General features: G+C 42.8%; 1 protein-coding gene across 3 annotated transcripts in view; it reads left to right on the top strand.

Moving 5' to 3' along the window:
• Positions 1 to 2303: 2303 nt before the first annotated feature.
• Positions 2304 to 16084, top strand: part of NRXN3 (neurexin 3) — a 983888-nt gene continuing 970107 nt past the window's right edge. For all 3 annotated transcript variants that reach the window (XM_059819968.1, XM_059819967.1, XM_059819969.1), the window contains exon 1: positions 2304 to 3012. In XM_059819968.1, the coding sequence (XP_059675951.1) occupies positions 2304 to 3012 (709 nt within the window). The remainder of the gene's footprint in view (positions 3013 to 16084) is intronic.

The raw sequence follows: 16084 nt of genomic DNA, 5'->3' as shown, positions 1-16084 counted from the left end.
ACCCCCATGAACTGAGCCAACATCGTGATAGTTGGGAAGGCAGATGATTTGAGCATTTGGATCTGTGTTTTTTTTTCATTTTACACCACTCCTAACACCTCCTTTTTCCTCCTTCCATTCTCCTGAGCCAAGCTGTTAACAATTAAAAGGAATTATCTTCCTTCTGGTTTTGACTTGGTTTTATTTGTGTTTATAGCAGTTTAGCTAACATGCTCCATTCAGGCAGCTGCAAGGAACAGGCCTGGTTTCCACTGGGCACTGAAAGCTCCTGTTTTTCTCCCACTCGCAGGTTTGCTTTTAATTGATCCCTTTAATTTTCTAAGTGACTTGCTTTTCGTGCTGGCTAAATTTGCCATACTGACAGCCCTGGAGACTTATGGAGACTTATGGCTTCTGCAGATACCTGGGGCAGGTTAGGGCAGAGTCTGTAACTATGTGAGCTCTCCCCTCCGTTGCCTAGTGATTCTCCTCCAGCTCAACCTCTGCCCTTCCCAAACAGAAACTTTTCTGCACTGCCCGTTTCTGCAGTGTCTGTGGGCCTCCTGCTTTGGAGCAAGGTGGGTGGTGGGCTTGAAAGGCATCTGCTGGGAGCAACAGCAGTCCCAGCAACTCTCATTGTCCACAGTACAAAACACTTTTTCCAAGCAAATACTGTCTCACAATATTTGTGATCCAGTTTGTGAAATCTGTGTTCATGCTGGCTTTTGGGACGTTGAAGACCTTGATTCTCATCACCTCCTTTCCTGCTTTGTATCTGTGCTAACGTTAGCCATTCCCAGAGCTGTTCTTGTGCCCAACCCTTCTCTGTGAACAAGCACCTGTGTTAATGGAAAACTTGCTTTCTTTTTAATCAGGATTTTCAAAGCATGAGCCTAGCTTTGTGCTGTCTTTACTTGTCATCTTAAAACATCCTCCTACCTTGAACATACATACAGTCACCCACCTGCAAATAGACAGAAGTGAATTAAATCCCAGTGTTAACAGGTGTAACTCCGGCTCACTGAAGGCAGTTGGAATTGCTTGCTGTTAGTGAGGGATGAATTTGTCCTTTTTGCCAAACCACTAGACCAGGGTAAGTGGTTAAATGCTTAGACATTTCTTATCATCTAAGCTACAAGTTTCCTATCGTCTAAGCTGCAGGTTGCCATATATAATTTGCATAGCGCATGTTTCCAGGTTGCAAAGGTCCCTGTTAGAGACTCTGAAGTGTGCAAGACATGTAAAGTAAAAGCAGCTATTGCATGACAGGCTGACAGCAGGGTTGTCTTCTCTAATGCTTGCTTGGTGTGCTAGGAAGCACAATGAAAGCAGTGGAATGGGAAGTTCTGATAATGTCTTCGCTTGCCTTGTATCAGCTTTTTAACTCTAAGGAACTCTGGTCTTTGACCTAAGCATTTTCATTGTTACTGGGGAAGCTTCAGCACCATTTCTCTTAGTAAAGTCAATGAGATTGCATCCATCAAAGGAGTTAAATAATTTAGGGTATTTTTACATTGCTCAGTTTTGTGGTGTGTGCAGATCACTTGGTGAGTTCTCTATTTGGTCGTCTTAGTTTTGAGGACATAGATGCCCTCACTGCTTTGGAGGACTGTATAGCCAATCGCAGGCATGAAGAAGTGTCCAGAGTATCAAGAAATGTAAATGAGTTACTGGACAAGATGTTAATAAGCTTCATGGTAAAGATAGGGTGAGTAGTAAGACTAACATTTTCCTTTCTTTTCTGCTCTAGACCCCACAGGTCCTGCAAGTTCCATGAGTGCCAAGCAGTGAATTATGGGCTGGGTAGCCACCAGTGCGTCATGAAGATTGACTTTTTTTTTGCCCTCTCAAGGATCACGTGCTTTATGAATTCACTCTCTCCTCCATCTCACCGCCACCTCCGTCAATATTGTCATCACTTCTAGGAAACCAGAATTCGAGGCTTGGGCTTCAGCTCTGCCTTTCCTTCCTCCCTGGAACAACCAGTGTCACCATTTTGTTCTATAAAACCAGATCACTGTGGGTTATTTTGCCCTTCACAAAAGTACACCGGCTGGAGAAGTCACTTAATATACCCTGTACTTCTGAGATAAAAGCCTCTGGATCCTAAAGGATAATTGAGATCTTTGTTGGGGAGGAGACATTTCCTCTTGGTCACGTGCACTTGCTATCTCACTTCCCACTTACTCTCCCACTCTCTCTGTCACTCTCTGTGCTGTCCTCCTCTTCCCATTGGATTTAACATTTGGTGTTGGCTGCTGGGGTTCTCCTCCCAGTAGTGTGGCTTTTGTTTTTCTCCTAGGGAAAAGCAGATTCTTGAAACAATGGGCTTCACTCTGCACTCCGTCTACTTCACCTTGAAGGTGAGTTTGCTGCTGGGCTCCTTGCTGGGTCTCTGTTTGGGTCTGGAGTTCATGGGTATCCCCAACCAGTGGGCCCGCTACCTCCGCTGGGATGCCAGCACTAGGAGCGAACTCAGTTTCCAGTTCAAGACCAACGTCTCTGCTGGGCTGCTCCTCTACTTTGATGATGGTGGTGTCTGTGACTTTCTCTGTCTGTCCCTTGTTGATGGGCGCATCCAGCTCCAGTTCAGTGTGGACTGCGCGGAGACTACAGTTATCACAGACAAGCAGGTCAACGACAGCAACTGGCACTTCCTGATGGTCAGCCGCAATCACCTTCGGACGGTGCTAGTGCTAGATGGTGAAGCCAAGCCGGGCGAGGTGCGTCCACAACGCCAATATATGAATATTGTCAGTGACCTTTTTGTTGGTGGAGTCCCACTGGACATCCGTCCTGCTGCCTTGACTCTTGATGGTGTTCTGGGTGAGCCTCCATTTCAAGGATTTATCCTGGATCTGAAATACGGCAACTCTGAGCCGCAGCTCCTGGGCAGTCAAGGGGTCCGACTGGAAATGGAAGGGCTTTGTGCAGAAAACCCCTGTGAAAATGGTGGCACTTGCTTCCTTCTGGATGGTGAGCCACACTGTGACTGCTCAGCCACTGGATATGCTGGCAAGCTGTGTTCTGAAGGTAAGAGAATACTTCCCTGCTTCCCATTGATCTTACATAATTCAAAGAGTTAATTTGTTACTTATCAGGGCTACAACTGAGCTCTTATCCCTGCTGGTGGCTATCAGAGGAATTAAAGTTCCACCGTTCTTTTTCCAGCTGGAAGTAATGAAATGGGAGTAGATAGAGAGCATGAGCAATTGCAAAAAGTGCCTTCCTGGAAGGATGCTGCATTTGTAGCATGGGCAGATTTTCATCAGCAACTTTATTAATAAGGGTAGAGAACATAAATTGGTAAATACAGAAGTACCCGATGTTGGTGTTGGTAAAACCAGCGGTAAGAAGTTATCTTAGCTGTCTGGGTGAATTCCACTACCCTGTGTTCCTGAAAACTGAGTGAAGTGTCAGTAAACAGGAGCCATGTATGTATGGCTAACATAAGTGGACATTGCAAAAGTTAGGCCATCTTTGACGTTAGCTGTTTCTAGGCTGTGGAAGCCCCATGCTCCCCCGCAATTGCTTGCATACTAATCACTGAATGGCACCTTGATTTTTTTAGCATCCTTGATTAAATTGCTTTGGGAACTGCTGAACGATCTTACCTAGTATTGCAAAGGGAAGAGAGATTTGAGTGTTTCTACATTGTTTCATATTCTCTTTTAAAATTTGAGTCCAGAAGTTTTAAGTCATGCAAACCACATGATGAAGAGTATTTCAGGGTTTCTTCATTGTTCTTTAGCAGTGTGATGGTAATTAACTCTGTATGTGCAAGAGACTTAAGTTGACTGGAAATCCCAGTGTGAATTTGAGAATCTCATCACAGCATTTTTTATGACATTTGGGTTTAAACACAGCAGTTTGAGCTTAAGCCAAAGCTAAAACCTGGGCAAGAAGTGTCCAATCTCAAGGAAAAACAAACCCTGAAATTTTGTCAAAATGGAAATACTTGTAATAGTATCTTATCACAACTAGCATTTGTTTGCTTCTTTTGGCAATGAAAATAGATTAACCAGAATTTAGTATGTAGAATGTGAGCAGTGCTGAAAATAAGTCTCTATACTGTTAATATGTAAGCAAAAAGTCCTATAGAAATACTAAGTAAATACAGCTCTATGTTTATAGTATGGATGGAGAAGCAAACATGTTTTTATAGGAAGAGAAGGGTTGGAAAATAAACATGACATCCAAATGTGCATTCATTTTAAGGTACTATTAATGATAACAGAAAATTTGGCTTTATTTCCAAAAATTACAGTAATGGTACATGACCATTAGAAAGGAGGTGTGAGCCTGTGAAGTGCTGAACACCAGAATACTTCCTGGCTATTTGCTCCACATGACTCAGGTCCAAACCAATAATGAGCCAGAACTATTTTCTGTGCTTGAACGATGAATTTTGTGGAGCTGGAGAGACTGCTGGGTGTGACCAAGCACTTCAGCAGCTGGGCTGCCAGGCCCGATCCTCATACACTTACAGAACAAACACACCTCATGTCTAAACACCAGTTGTGGGTGATGGAAGATTGCAAGAGTCACACAGGCACGTGGACTCTGAAACATAAATATATAAGCCTCTTTCTACTGCTGGGCTAATGGATCCAGACTCCATGGGCTGCTGCTCAAGACATCAACAGCATATGGTTTCCAGTGAACCTCTTGAGAAACTGCAGTCAGTGAGCGAGGCTTCCATGTACCTGTGGGCCAGTTGTGAGAGCACTAACCAGGGCTCGGTTGGAGGAATTTCTGCATTTCCTGGGTGGGTGGAGCAATATGTAATACATCTTCTAATGAAGCCAGGAATATTTCTGTTGTAGACATCATGGATCAAGCAGTGCTATTGTTACGTTTTGAAGCCATGCGTCACCATTGCTGTTTGTTTCCTATAGTGATTCATCAGTTTCCAGCCCAACCTTCTATTAAGGGTGAGCAAAGAAGTTTGCCATGATGTACCTTTTTTAATAAACATTTTTAACTCACTGTTAGCTGTGGTCTGTTCACTCACACATAAGATGCTGTGCAGAGGATTTTTCCAATGAAAAAATGTAGAGATTTCCACAAACAGTCATTACCTTGTCTGGTTCTTCAGTTTTCTCATGTATTACTTCATGGTGTATATTTGGTTTATGTCAGAACTTTATGATCAGCCTTGTTTTCTGCCTCCTTTATGCTGCAGCAGTGGTGATTTCTGTGTGTTAAATGCTGTCACCCAAAAATGTTACAGTGTCTGTGCAGATTGTAAGAAGAAGGGGAAAAACAAAAACGCTGTTTAGTAAGTGGAAACAAGCAGACAAAGAAAAGTGGCAAGGAAACAAAACAGGAACCAAGTTAAGTATAGCTACCTTTTTATCTGACTTTGAAAAACTTAGCAAACTCCAAAGATGCTCACTTTCAGTTTCTGTGAGTGGGGCAGAACCTCCACTGATGAACAGTAGGATGTGGTAGGAATAGCAGGACTGGATGCAGGCTATTCTTGCCTGTGGCTTGATTGGCCATTAACCAACTTGCATCTTTGTTTGCTTTTTTCCAAGAGACTGAAATGTTTATTGTCAGAACTGTTCCCTTTTGTTTTGCTTCCTTAACCTGCCTTTGGATATTTGCTGAAGTAACACGGTTATTTAATTTCCAGTCTCGTTTTTGAAAGAGACATGCTCTTTTGACTGGATGTCAACAGCTCCCTTTTGGGGGGGGGGGATCCTTAACTCCATTGTAGTATTTACTAGTCTGTAGTCTGTGTGCGTATTTTCATTTTGTCACCGGAGTTGGCTCTTTTACTGGGAACTGATGGGATCCAATCAATAACAACTTCTGTTTGAAGAGCTAAATGCAATATGTACCTTTTTAATACTGAGTTCTCTTGACAGGGTCCAGGCCATTACTTTGCTATTGACTGATGCCTATGTCTGCGGATGGTAAAACCACAGCAAACTCATTTATTCTGTGGCCAGAGAAATAAGAAATAAATAGAGAGTGGAACCTGCTGAGCCTGTACTGTGATGGAATGAAGCTCCATTTACAGTATTGGGAGTTACTGTAATGCAAAGTGCAGTTCCAGTTATGGTGAACCTCAGCAGAGAACAACCATTCCATACTGAGACAGAACTGTAAATCTTGTCCAGAGTGTGCCCCGATGTGCAGAAAGATTTTTGGCACTTACCATGCACCCAGAGTTACCAGGATTGTGTATGTCATGGTAGCTACATGCCCAGATGGGTAGCTGAGCTGGTCATTGCTGGTCAATGAGAAGTACAATTTCTGTCTCTGAGTGTCTACAGTGGGAGTGTAAATGTGTTCACACTTTGGAAGGTTTGGCTGGTTTTGAATAAAATGTGATACTATTTTTATTGCAGTTGGGGTAAACTGGTTCATTGAATCTGACGGCTCTATAGGGTACAAACCATGGCTGGTTTGAGTAGCAATTATTTTATATGTTTCTGGGCAATGGTGGCGTTAGACAAGAAAGCTGAAGTCAGACACACCTTCCCCTGTAATAAACCTCCTCTGTGTCCGTGGGGTCAGGCTGCTGCCAAGAGAATGAAGTTCCTGTAGAATGTGAGCAGCACAGATACATTCATGTCACTGGAAAAAAAACCAATCCCAAAACCTTCCCCAAACAAATTTTGCAAACAGTGCTGCTGTAGCAGCCAGATGAGCATGTTCATATCTGCTCATTCAAGATCATGTTGTCTTCCTCAGTCTGCAAGAAATTCTTCTTCTGACAACGTGGTGTAGAGGGTGAGTTCACTAATGTGGACAGTGTGAGTGCAACACTGTATGTACAAGAGTATTTTGGCCCAAGACCTCACCCCTCTCCTTAGGTCCCTTCTGGACTTTGTGAGGGAAGGTGAACAGAAAATGTGCTGAGAAATGACATTAACTCTGCTTGTAGTTGCAGAACCAAGACGTTGATGTGATCACCAGCTTCACAAAGCACCATGCTGAAGCCTTTGTATTGCCTGCAGGGGCTGTTTCTAAACGAAGCCTGAATAGGGGCCTGATTGCACCTCTTCCCTTGATTACAGAGCAAGATTTCCTGGGGATCCTGCCTGCTGAATGACAGAGGAGCCCGTTGCTCTGTAATTATCACACTTTTAACTGCAGCAGGAACAGATTTTTCTATAGCCCCTCAGCTTTTCTTAAAGCTACAAGTTGCTGCAGGATTTATCCTCCACCTGCCCCTTCGGAGCAGCCCAGTTTTGTCTGCATCTGAAAGGACTGCCCAGCCTCACTTGCAATCCTGTATCTCCCTGCCAGCCACCCCAAACTTTGTAACACTAGGGGCTAATTTGGCACTTTGCCGTGAGCCTGATGGGTACACTTAATTTGCATATGCATTTACATACATTTTGTAATCAGAAACAAATGAACATGACCATAATATTTGCTTCCACTTGCATATTCCTTGATAGATGAATATAAATTGGTTGTTGTTGAATTCACCAGCAATAAACAGCTGCAGACCTGACCTGCCCTTGGTCCTGTGCTCTGCTGTTCTAGAGGACAGCAGGCAGTTCTGGGACACACTTTGTGGGCCCTAGATCTTCACTTACCAGTGCAGAACTCTAGAATTGATGGTCTCCAAGGGCTGTGGAGTAAATATTGCAAGAGGCAAATCTGCTGTTTTATGCCACTTCTTATGACCCAGCTCTGGCCATTGGGCCAAAGCTGGTAAGAACTCTGCTCACGACTTAGTTTTGCAGCAATTTGTTATTCCCCATCTCTTTCTCTTGCTCATTCTTCCTGGTTTAAGTTCCTTTGGTTCTACTGAAAATAGTAATTTTTTTCCAGCCTGGCTGTAATTTTTTGATGCGTTACCAGATAGGCACGGGAGAAAGATGATGTGTTAAGATATTAATTAATGTTTATAAAGTGTTTTGAAACTCCAAAGTGCAGCTTAAGCACCATTTGTTATTCTTAATAATAAATATTAAAACTGAGCAGGAGCCACAGAATTTAAATTTAGATCCCACACACCCCTTCACAGAAATGTCCTAGGACCCATCTCCCCTCACTAAGTGTGGACTGCCTGCAGCTCCAGACCTAGCTGGATTTGTTTCATACCCTCCCCTGCTTTTAATGCAGGGGAGCCACAGGGAGATTCCAGGCCCATGTATGGAGTGTGCCATTGATTCAAACAGTCTAGCTGCAGTACATGCTGACAGCTATATTCTTCTTGTTTCACTCTTCAGTGTTATAGATGACCATGAGGCTACAATCCTTTTCTGCTTGATTGCAGATCAGCTGCAGCTCTCAGACAACAGACAAGTTATAGCCCTCAGTTAGGCAAAGCTTGGACATCTCCTCTGCTGAAATGAAGCAAATTGTGGTTGGGTACAAAGGAGATCTCCGTTTGGTGTGAGGTGGAACTGGTGAAGAGTGAGAACCATTTGTAGGCAAGAAGAAGGTGGGACTTGGGGAAAAAAACAGGATGAAAATGTTACTTTATAAAAAAGTAAGCTGTAGCTCACATAGGCTGTTTACAGCAGCTGTTCTATGTTGGTGTTAACCTGCCCGATAGTATAAGAGAACAGTTCTTGGCTATCACAAAGAGTAGATTTGAACGGGGTGAGTGAGCTTCTGGAGGACTAAATCTAGCTAGAGTCTGGATACCAGCTTCCTCTATCAACCCATAGACCAGCCTGCTGGCTCCTGCTCTGTCCCGAAGTCTGCATAGCTAGGATCGAAACTGGAACTTGTGGGTGTTACTAAATAACAATTTTGAATAAAAATAACTAATAATAACTATGAAGGTGAGCAGAGGCAGAAATTTCTTTTTCCAACTTATGGTCAGGAGATAATTTGATTTCAGAAAGAAGGTTTATTTTCCTTTGGTTTTGCTCTTAAAAAAAAAGGGCGGGGGAGAAAGAGTTGATCTATTATTACTGTCCGGGCTTTTGCTGAGTTAGGCAGCCTGTCATAGAGGTCAATCAGCAGTAAATATAGTTCCAAGCAAGACAGCACATGCTGTAGCCTTGCTTTCATCCTTATTCCAGGATGGAGGTGTGTAGGTCATTTGCCACAGGGTAATTTTTGTTACGTTTTCGTGGAAAATGGAGGGAGAGAACCCTCGCAGCTACCTTGAGGATGCTGGAAACAGTGCGACAAAACTACAGGGAAAGAAGCGGAGGAGGAGCACATCTGTCCAGCAAACTCTGGAACTGCTAAGTGAAGATGGGCCTCTGCACGTCGACCTCAGCACTGAGCGCTCCCGGATGTGGCAGAAGGTGGTAATCCATGTAATGGGATGGTAGAGCGGCCACCTGTCCTGGGCCAACTTCTGATTTCACTTTACCTCTTGTTCCTTTGCTAACCCACTTTGAACTTGATGGAGAGCAAAGCTTCTTTCTCTCCCTAAAGATAGCAAGGCAACTGCCATGTTATTGCTGTCCAGAGACAGCAATGTGACTTTTGGGTGTATGTGTGTGTTTATCCCACAGTCCTTCATTGCAGACAAGCTCACTGCCATTGTAAACCTACCCTGCAGAGCAAAGGATTTGCCCTTCCTCCACCTGTGAACAGGTCCAGGAGCTGACAGCTGGGTGCAAAACAGCCCAAGGGCTGAGAGAGGTAGATGTGGGGATGTAGGGAGGACTGTGGACATCACAGACTACGTGAAGCAGAACTGGTTTATATTTGAATGTGTTTGCTCTGAAATGGGGCTGGGACCTGAGTACGCTGGATTCACATCCTGTGTTGCCAACAGCATTGGCAGTTATGCTATTTTAGCTGTCCGGGCCCTGCCTGCATGTACACTTGCTCACCTCATAATCCTGAGAGGAGACCAAGGTATAACATGTAAAGAAAGTGGACTGGGGCAGCAGAACTTGGATGGTCTGGTCATAAGAGCATTAGCACCTCAGAGACTAATTTACATTTCTGCCACAGGCTTCCTGCATCCCCAGGGTGATTTGCTGGCAGACTAAAGGACTCAAGATTGAATCAACTGACCTTTGTTTGCAGGAGATATATACCTGGTTACCCTCTGTGTCTCAGTTTCCATATCTGAAATACGTAGCCAGTGGGACTTCCTGTACTCTAGGTGTTAAGAATTCCATATGCTTCTGTATGACAGTGATAGAGACATATAAATACCTTAGCAGGACAGGTAAATTATGATAATTCATGAGTACCCAGTAGGATGACCTGGTTTGATCATCAGTTTTCCAGCTAGGCTTGCAGTTAGAAATTAAGGTATCTTTCCTTGTTAAGTGGACATCTTTGAGGAGCTTTCTTCATCTTTCTTTTGAACTGAATTTTCCCAGTTTCCTGCCACTTTGTGTAGTGTCACACCATGAGTACTCAGACCCTTCCCAGGCCAGGCTGCAGTTGTGCTGGTAAAGACAGAGCCCAAGCAGCAGTGTTGCCTCTTCCCTGTTGGGTGACATGGAGCAGATGATGCACTGCAGGGTGCTGATAGGAGCAATGGGAGGAGAGCTTTTTGACTCTTCTTTTGTATCTGTCCTGTGTGCTCCACTGACTTCCCCCAAATGCCTTCTGTCATGAACCTCAGACACTGATCAAATGCTTTTCCTTGTGCGGTGACCCACCTCTGCCTACCTGTCTGCATTGGCACTCTCCCTGCTGTGGCTGCTGGTTCCAGCCTGCCCCTTTCACCTTCTGTGTTCGAGACACCTCGACCTTGTGCTGTCAGGGAAAGCAAAGAGAGTACAAAAGGCTTCCAGAGCAGAATGGCAGAGTTTGCACTTCCTCTGTTCCTGTATGAATCATTGCATAAAAAGCAGGACAACAGAGAAGAAAGCCCCTTGGGTTGTTTTTGAGTCTTTAATTAGCCCAAAGCTGGCAAGTGTTTCGTGGTTCTAAGGAACTGAAAGGGTAGGTAAAATCTTCTTTCTTTTCCTTTAACTCTCGTCAACGCAACTCTAACTGCTTATTAGATATAGCAGGTGGATTTGTAGCTGGTCTGCAGTTTGCAGTGTAGGCTCAGGATTTTGCTCGGAGGTGTGATCTTCCGCCTCTTACTGATGGAATTTGACCAGTAAGGTAACCTGAATGAATGTCATGGACTGGGTTTGGCTCTGAATATTTGACATAGACCTTTGCCAGAAAGGAAGAAGCAGTTCATTGTTAGATGTAGAAACTTGAGCTGTAGGTTAAAACCAGGCTTCAATCTCTAACGCTGCTGGCAGGCTCCAGAGTTAGCTTGGCTGCTGCATTTATTCAGAAGCCTTTCTCAGGCTATGTAGTCTCTTGGTAGATTTTAATTTCTTCTCAGTTTGTTGCCTTAGTACTTGAGAAAAATGACACTTAGTTTTCCAAACCTCTGGTGTGTCTCCGCAGGCATATGTTTGATTTTCTGGTCTTTCTTGCCGCTTCCATCCTGCCAGCTTGGCTTTCAGGGCCAGAGTGCTTCTCAGTACCTTTCTCCTCAATGCAATATAGGAGAAATCCTTGGAGCTAAAGGCAGGTTTGTCCACTGAGGCTGGTCAGAAACCACAGCTGAGGAAGAGATGGCTAGCAGCGATGAGAGCGGCTTGTGTTATGATCTGCGAATTTCATAGGTCAGTGGTGTTTGCAGCTAAATTCCTTAAGCTCCTTTCTTATGTGGCTGAAAATGTATTACTTATATTCCCCAAAGATTTTTTTTAAATGGGGAAGAAGTGTATGGAATCATTCCTTAATAAACTGCTGTTAAAAAAACAGAGGGGAAAAAAGAAAAAGGTGAGGCTTGTGAAGAGGAAAGGAGATTAAACTGCTTGTCTAGGGCTACCTAAAGGAAAAAGCTGGGAAAGCAGCCAGAATTTCTGTGCTTTCGCTTCTGTCTTTTGCTCTTTCCTCTGTAGCTCCTGTGAGAGCTGCCCTGGGACTCAGTACGGCAGGAGGCAGGGGGCTGCGCAAAGGGACCACACTGCATGATGCCTGCCAGACCTCTAGTGTAATTGGAGATCTGTGTAGGTCCTTGTTATTCACATAGCTTCAACTTTTAAGGAACATGACGGAAGATCAATAAACATTAAAAAAATATGGATTGGCTATATCGCCATCATGAAGCAGTGGTGTTGTTACATCTCTCAGGGTAACCAGAGCTAGAGGTATGTTTATATTAATGTCAAAGATGAGGTGCAACTCATACAGGCATATCTAGCTGACAATTTGCCAGCTCAGGTACTGGTAGCTGTGTGATCATGGCAGCTTGGAAGGTAGTCATATGATGATAGTGGTATGTCTCTAGGTTTATTATTGGGTAGAAGACCCTCTGAGAAAACACTGGATGCTGCAGAAAATGGCAAAATACTCTTTCTTCTGAGTTCCTCTAGTGGGCACTCTGCTGTTGGACATCTGATTTTTTTTTCATAGAAAATAAAAAAAAAAACATTAGGGGTCCGATGATCAAATTGTAATTTAGGTTACTGGCTTAGCTGTCTCCTCCTAAACTTTCCATTTTCCTTCATTAGTTGAGCTGAAATGCTCAGCTGTGTCTCAACTGTAGTAATGAACACATCTACAACAAAATCCCAAACCTGCTCGTTTTGAACAGATGTGAGACCTCTATACATATACGCTTTATCTCTACTTCACATTTTAGATGTAAATGTATCTGCAAGGCAGTCTGGTTTTTGACTGCTCTATCTTGTGGCATGTTCAAATGAAAGACGTGTGAAGCAACATTTTGACCAGCTAAGACACATCAGAATAAGACAGCTTGGAAATGTTTTCCTCGTGAGAAATGGTGGTTTCATTCAAATCAAAATATTTAGAAAAAAATACTGATTTTGAAGGCAGTCTGCAGAAAAAGCAATGTATTTTTATTTTGTAGAATTTCTGGATTCTGACTTTGTTTAACATGTAATCTATATCAGTTGCACATGTATTTCTAGCTCATTTTATAACTTACTGACCTTATTGTCCCTAATATGGACCTACTACTGATGAGCTGCAATATATCACAAAAATGTTGAAGGAAAGGGCATATGCTCCCACACTGACTAAAAAGCTGTAATGAAAACCCGTGGACTGAACCCCACTATGCTATGACTGTGGGAACTGTTAGGCCCAGAAGTGGAGGCAAAAGGAGACCTAAGCATAGGTTAGACTTGACTGGAGACGAGAACAGATTTCCAGCTGGCAGTCAGCAAGCGAAGCCTGGAGCCACAGGTAGGGCGATGAGTCAGATGGATGCCCTTTGAAACCTCCCAGGATGGAAGAGAGGCATGAAGCACTGTTATCATTTAAGTTCATTTGAGGTGGCAGACCTGTAGGTACTGCTGTTTGTCAAGAGCTCCACTAAAGGAAGGGCCTAAGGAATGATCTTGGGTGGACAGGACTTGGGTGCGTTATTCCCCATTTGACTTCTCAGAAGTGCCAATATCTTTGAACAGTGCAGTGCCAATATCTTTGAACAGTGCAGTCTCTTGCTGCCTTCACTGTCACTGTTCAGAGACTGCACTGTTCAAAGATACTGGCACATCTGAGAAGTCAAATGGATCAGCAGCTCTATATTAAAGAAGAACCAGAGCTGCTGATTTGAGAGGTTGGGATTGTCAGCAGTTTGGTCTTTAGTTTTTTACTGTGTTGGATTGAACCTAAGTAGTTTGCAATGTAGCTGGACCTGGGGACTGGGCAGTGGGCATTCCCAAATAAGAGCATAACAAATACCTCTCTGTGCAAGAAATGCTCTTTGAAATGCATCCAGTGAAAGCTGAGATTTGGGCTGGATGAGCAAGGCTCTGCCTATGAAAATCACTTGGGAATTGCGCTAGTATGGCATGACAGCCGTTCTTGAGCTCTGGGATGTTTTTCCTGTCATTGCCACTGCCAGTGTAGTGACTCCCAGTTAGCCTGAGGCAAAAGATAGCTAAACCAAAGTACTAAGTAACAGATCCTCTACCTCGGGAGAACAATTGGCTGTGATTTCAGACCTCATTTGTCAATGGTGTTTAATTATAGCCCTGCTACCACTTGCAGTGGAGGTCACAGCTCTGTTGTAGGTCTGTTTAATGCTCCCTCTGGCCTTAAAAATCTATGAACCTATATCCCACTATTTTGAGGCATTTGTAACAGTCTCCACTGGTTTTCTTCCAGAGCTGAAATTGCTTAAGTTTCCTTTTGGTTACTTGACAAAATGTTGCTGTTGGAAAGCTGACTAAAACAATTTAAGCCACTTTGCAGGTCTGGGAGTGAAACAAAATGTAGATTTCATCTGTTTTAGTTTCTAGCCTTACACTAGCCCAATTGTTTTTTCCTTGTGAATGGCTGGCTGACTGTGCTGCAGTGTGGGTACGTGAACTATCTGAACTTGCATATACAGGGTCATTAATGAGCTGTTCTGTAGAAAATACATCAAATGTACAGATCATTGTATAAAATGTTTTCCTGAACATCTGGTCATGTAAATAGTATTCAACTTAAAATTAACCTCATACACCAAATGTTCTTTAGTCAGGCAAAGCCTTCATTCATACTGTTGAAAGATGTGCTTAACTAAGTACTAAACCCAAATCTATTTAGATTTGTTGATCTTGTCATTTTAAAAAAATACTACTTTTAAGTCCCATTTTGAAAAGTGATTCAGGCACTTTGGAACCTTGTGACTGATTTGGGCTTCTAAATAGTAATTTTGATCATTTTACCTTCGTATTGCATTTATTTCCATCCTTTTTCACCTCTAAAGATTTGGCCCAAAGAGCACATTTCTCTTTGAGATTCTTTCCTTGCCTGTGTTCACCTTTAATAATTTTAATGAGCTGATACTGAACTAAACCAAGGCCATTCAAAAGTTCTCTTTTTTTAAAACTGAATGAAGAAGGAAAATTAATTGCAAAAATCCTGCTTTAATGTGATGTTAAAGTTGTGAATTTCAGAATTAAATGGTAATACCTGCTACAATCAAAATGCCACATGGCATCCATTCAAATGTGCTTCAGGCATCCTGCACTTGAATTGTGTGCAAGGCAAGAAAATAAAAGAGCTAAAACGCTGTCAGGTTAATAATAAATTGTGCATACATGTGGCACATTTCATCAGAGTATTCCTAAGCATCTCACAACTACTGATAAATCAGTCAGCTTTCACATCACTCTACCACACTGTTAAATGCATGTTATCTCCATTTTACTGATGGCAAAACCGAGAGGCAAGCAGAATGTGAATTGTTGAAGGGTATCGAGTCAGAAGCTGCCTGAGATGGGATTGGAATCCAGAATGCTAAATCCTAAGTATTAAACAATATAGTAGTTTATCTAGTTTTAGCCAAGTGTGCTAGAAAAGGTTTACATTGAATGTGAATCTAAAAATGGGGCTTCGGATTTTGGGGATTTTTGTAAAATTTGAAGTTCAAAGAAAGATCTCTTTTTATTCTTTCTGGTGAATGGATTGTCCATATCCAAGAAGTTCTGTCCTTTGTGGCTGTTGTCACATAACTTTGTCAGGTGAAACCATCTTGAAACAGCTTGTTCCCTACCCCTTGTCAGTGTGCTGCACTATGTGGGCTCTGCTTTATGGATTCCTCTGTTTAGTGTTGGTTTATAGTCAGTAATGAGGAAAAATAGATTTGTAGCAATAAAAGTTTTAGCTGGTTTTACCCATCTGTGGTTCACATGCTCTTCAATACAACTTTTCAAAACAATAAAGAGAAGATCCGGTTCCTTTGAATGTTTCCATTAGAGAGAGGTTTATGATTTCACCAAAAATACCAAAGCGAAACACTAATTCCAAGCCTTTGAATGCTTTACTGAACACCCCCTTCGATGGAAGGTGACAGGAGAAAGTGTAACGGGATCTTACATTTCCCCTCCTCTCTGCATCTCTGCAAACTTGCCAAGGTGATGCTCTCATGTAACCTTCTCTTCCTGCCTAGCATTCATTGTCAATATAGACAGTGAGTTTTACTGGAAACTTTGCTCCAGAGTGGAGTGACTCCAACGAACCACTGAAGACAGGAGTCTTATGTGCTGGACTTCCAGCTGAGAGACAGATCTGACTTTATAGAAGGTTGGTCATATGTGATGGAGAAGAGTTTTTCAGTGGATTTTTTTGTTTTGTTTGGTCACTCTGAGAGAAGAACATATGGAAAAATGACTTCCTGAAAAGACATGTGCTTTTTATCTTTGGTCTCTCTGAGCAGCTTAAAAAGAACATT

The sequence above is a fragment of the Gavia stellata genome, chromosome 7, assembly GCF_030936135.1.
Source record: "Gavia stellata isolate bGavSte3 chromosome 7, bGavSte3.hap2, whole genome shotgun sequence".
In the NCBI taxonomy this organism is placed as follows: Eukaryota; Metazoa; Chordata; class Aves; order Gaviiformes; family Gaviidae; genus Gavia; species Gavia stellata.
The sequence above is the reverse complement of the archived record's forward strand: the minus strand, read 5'-3'. Positions and strand labels throughout refer to the sequence as shown.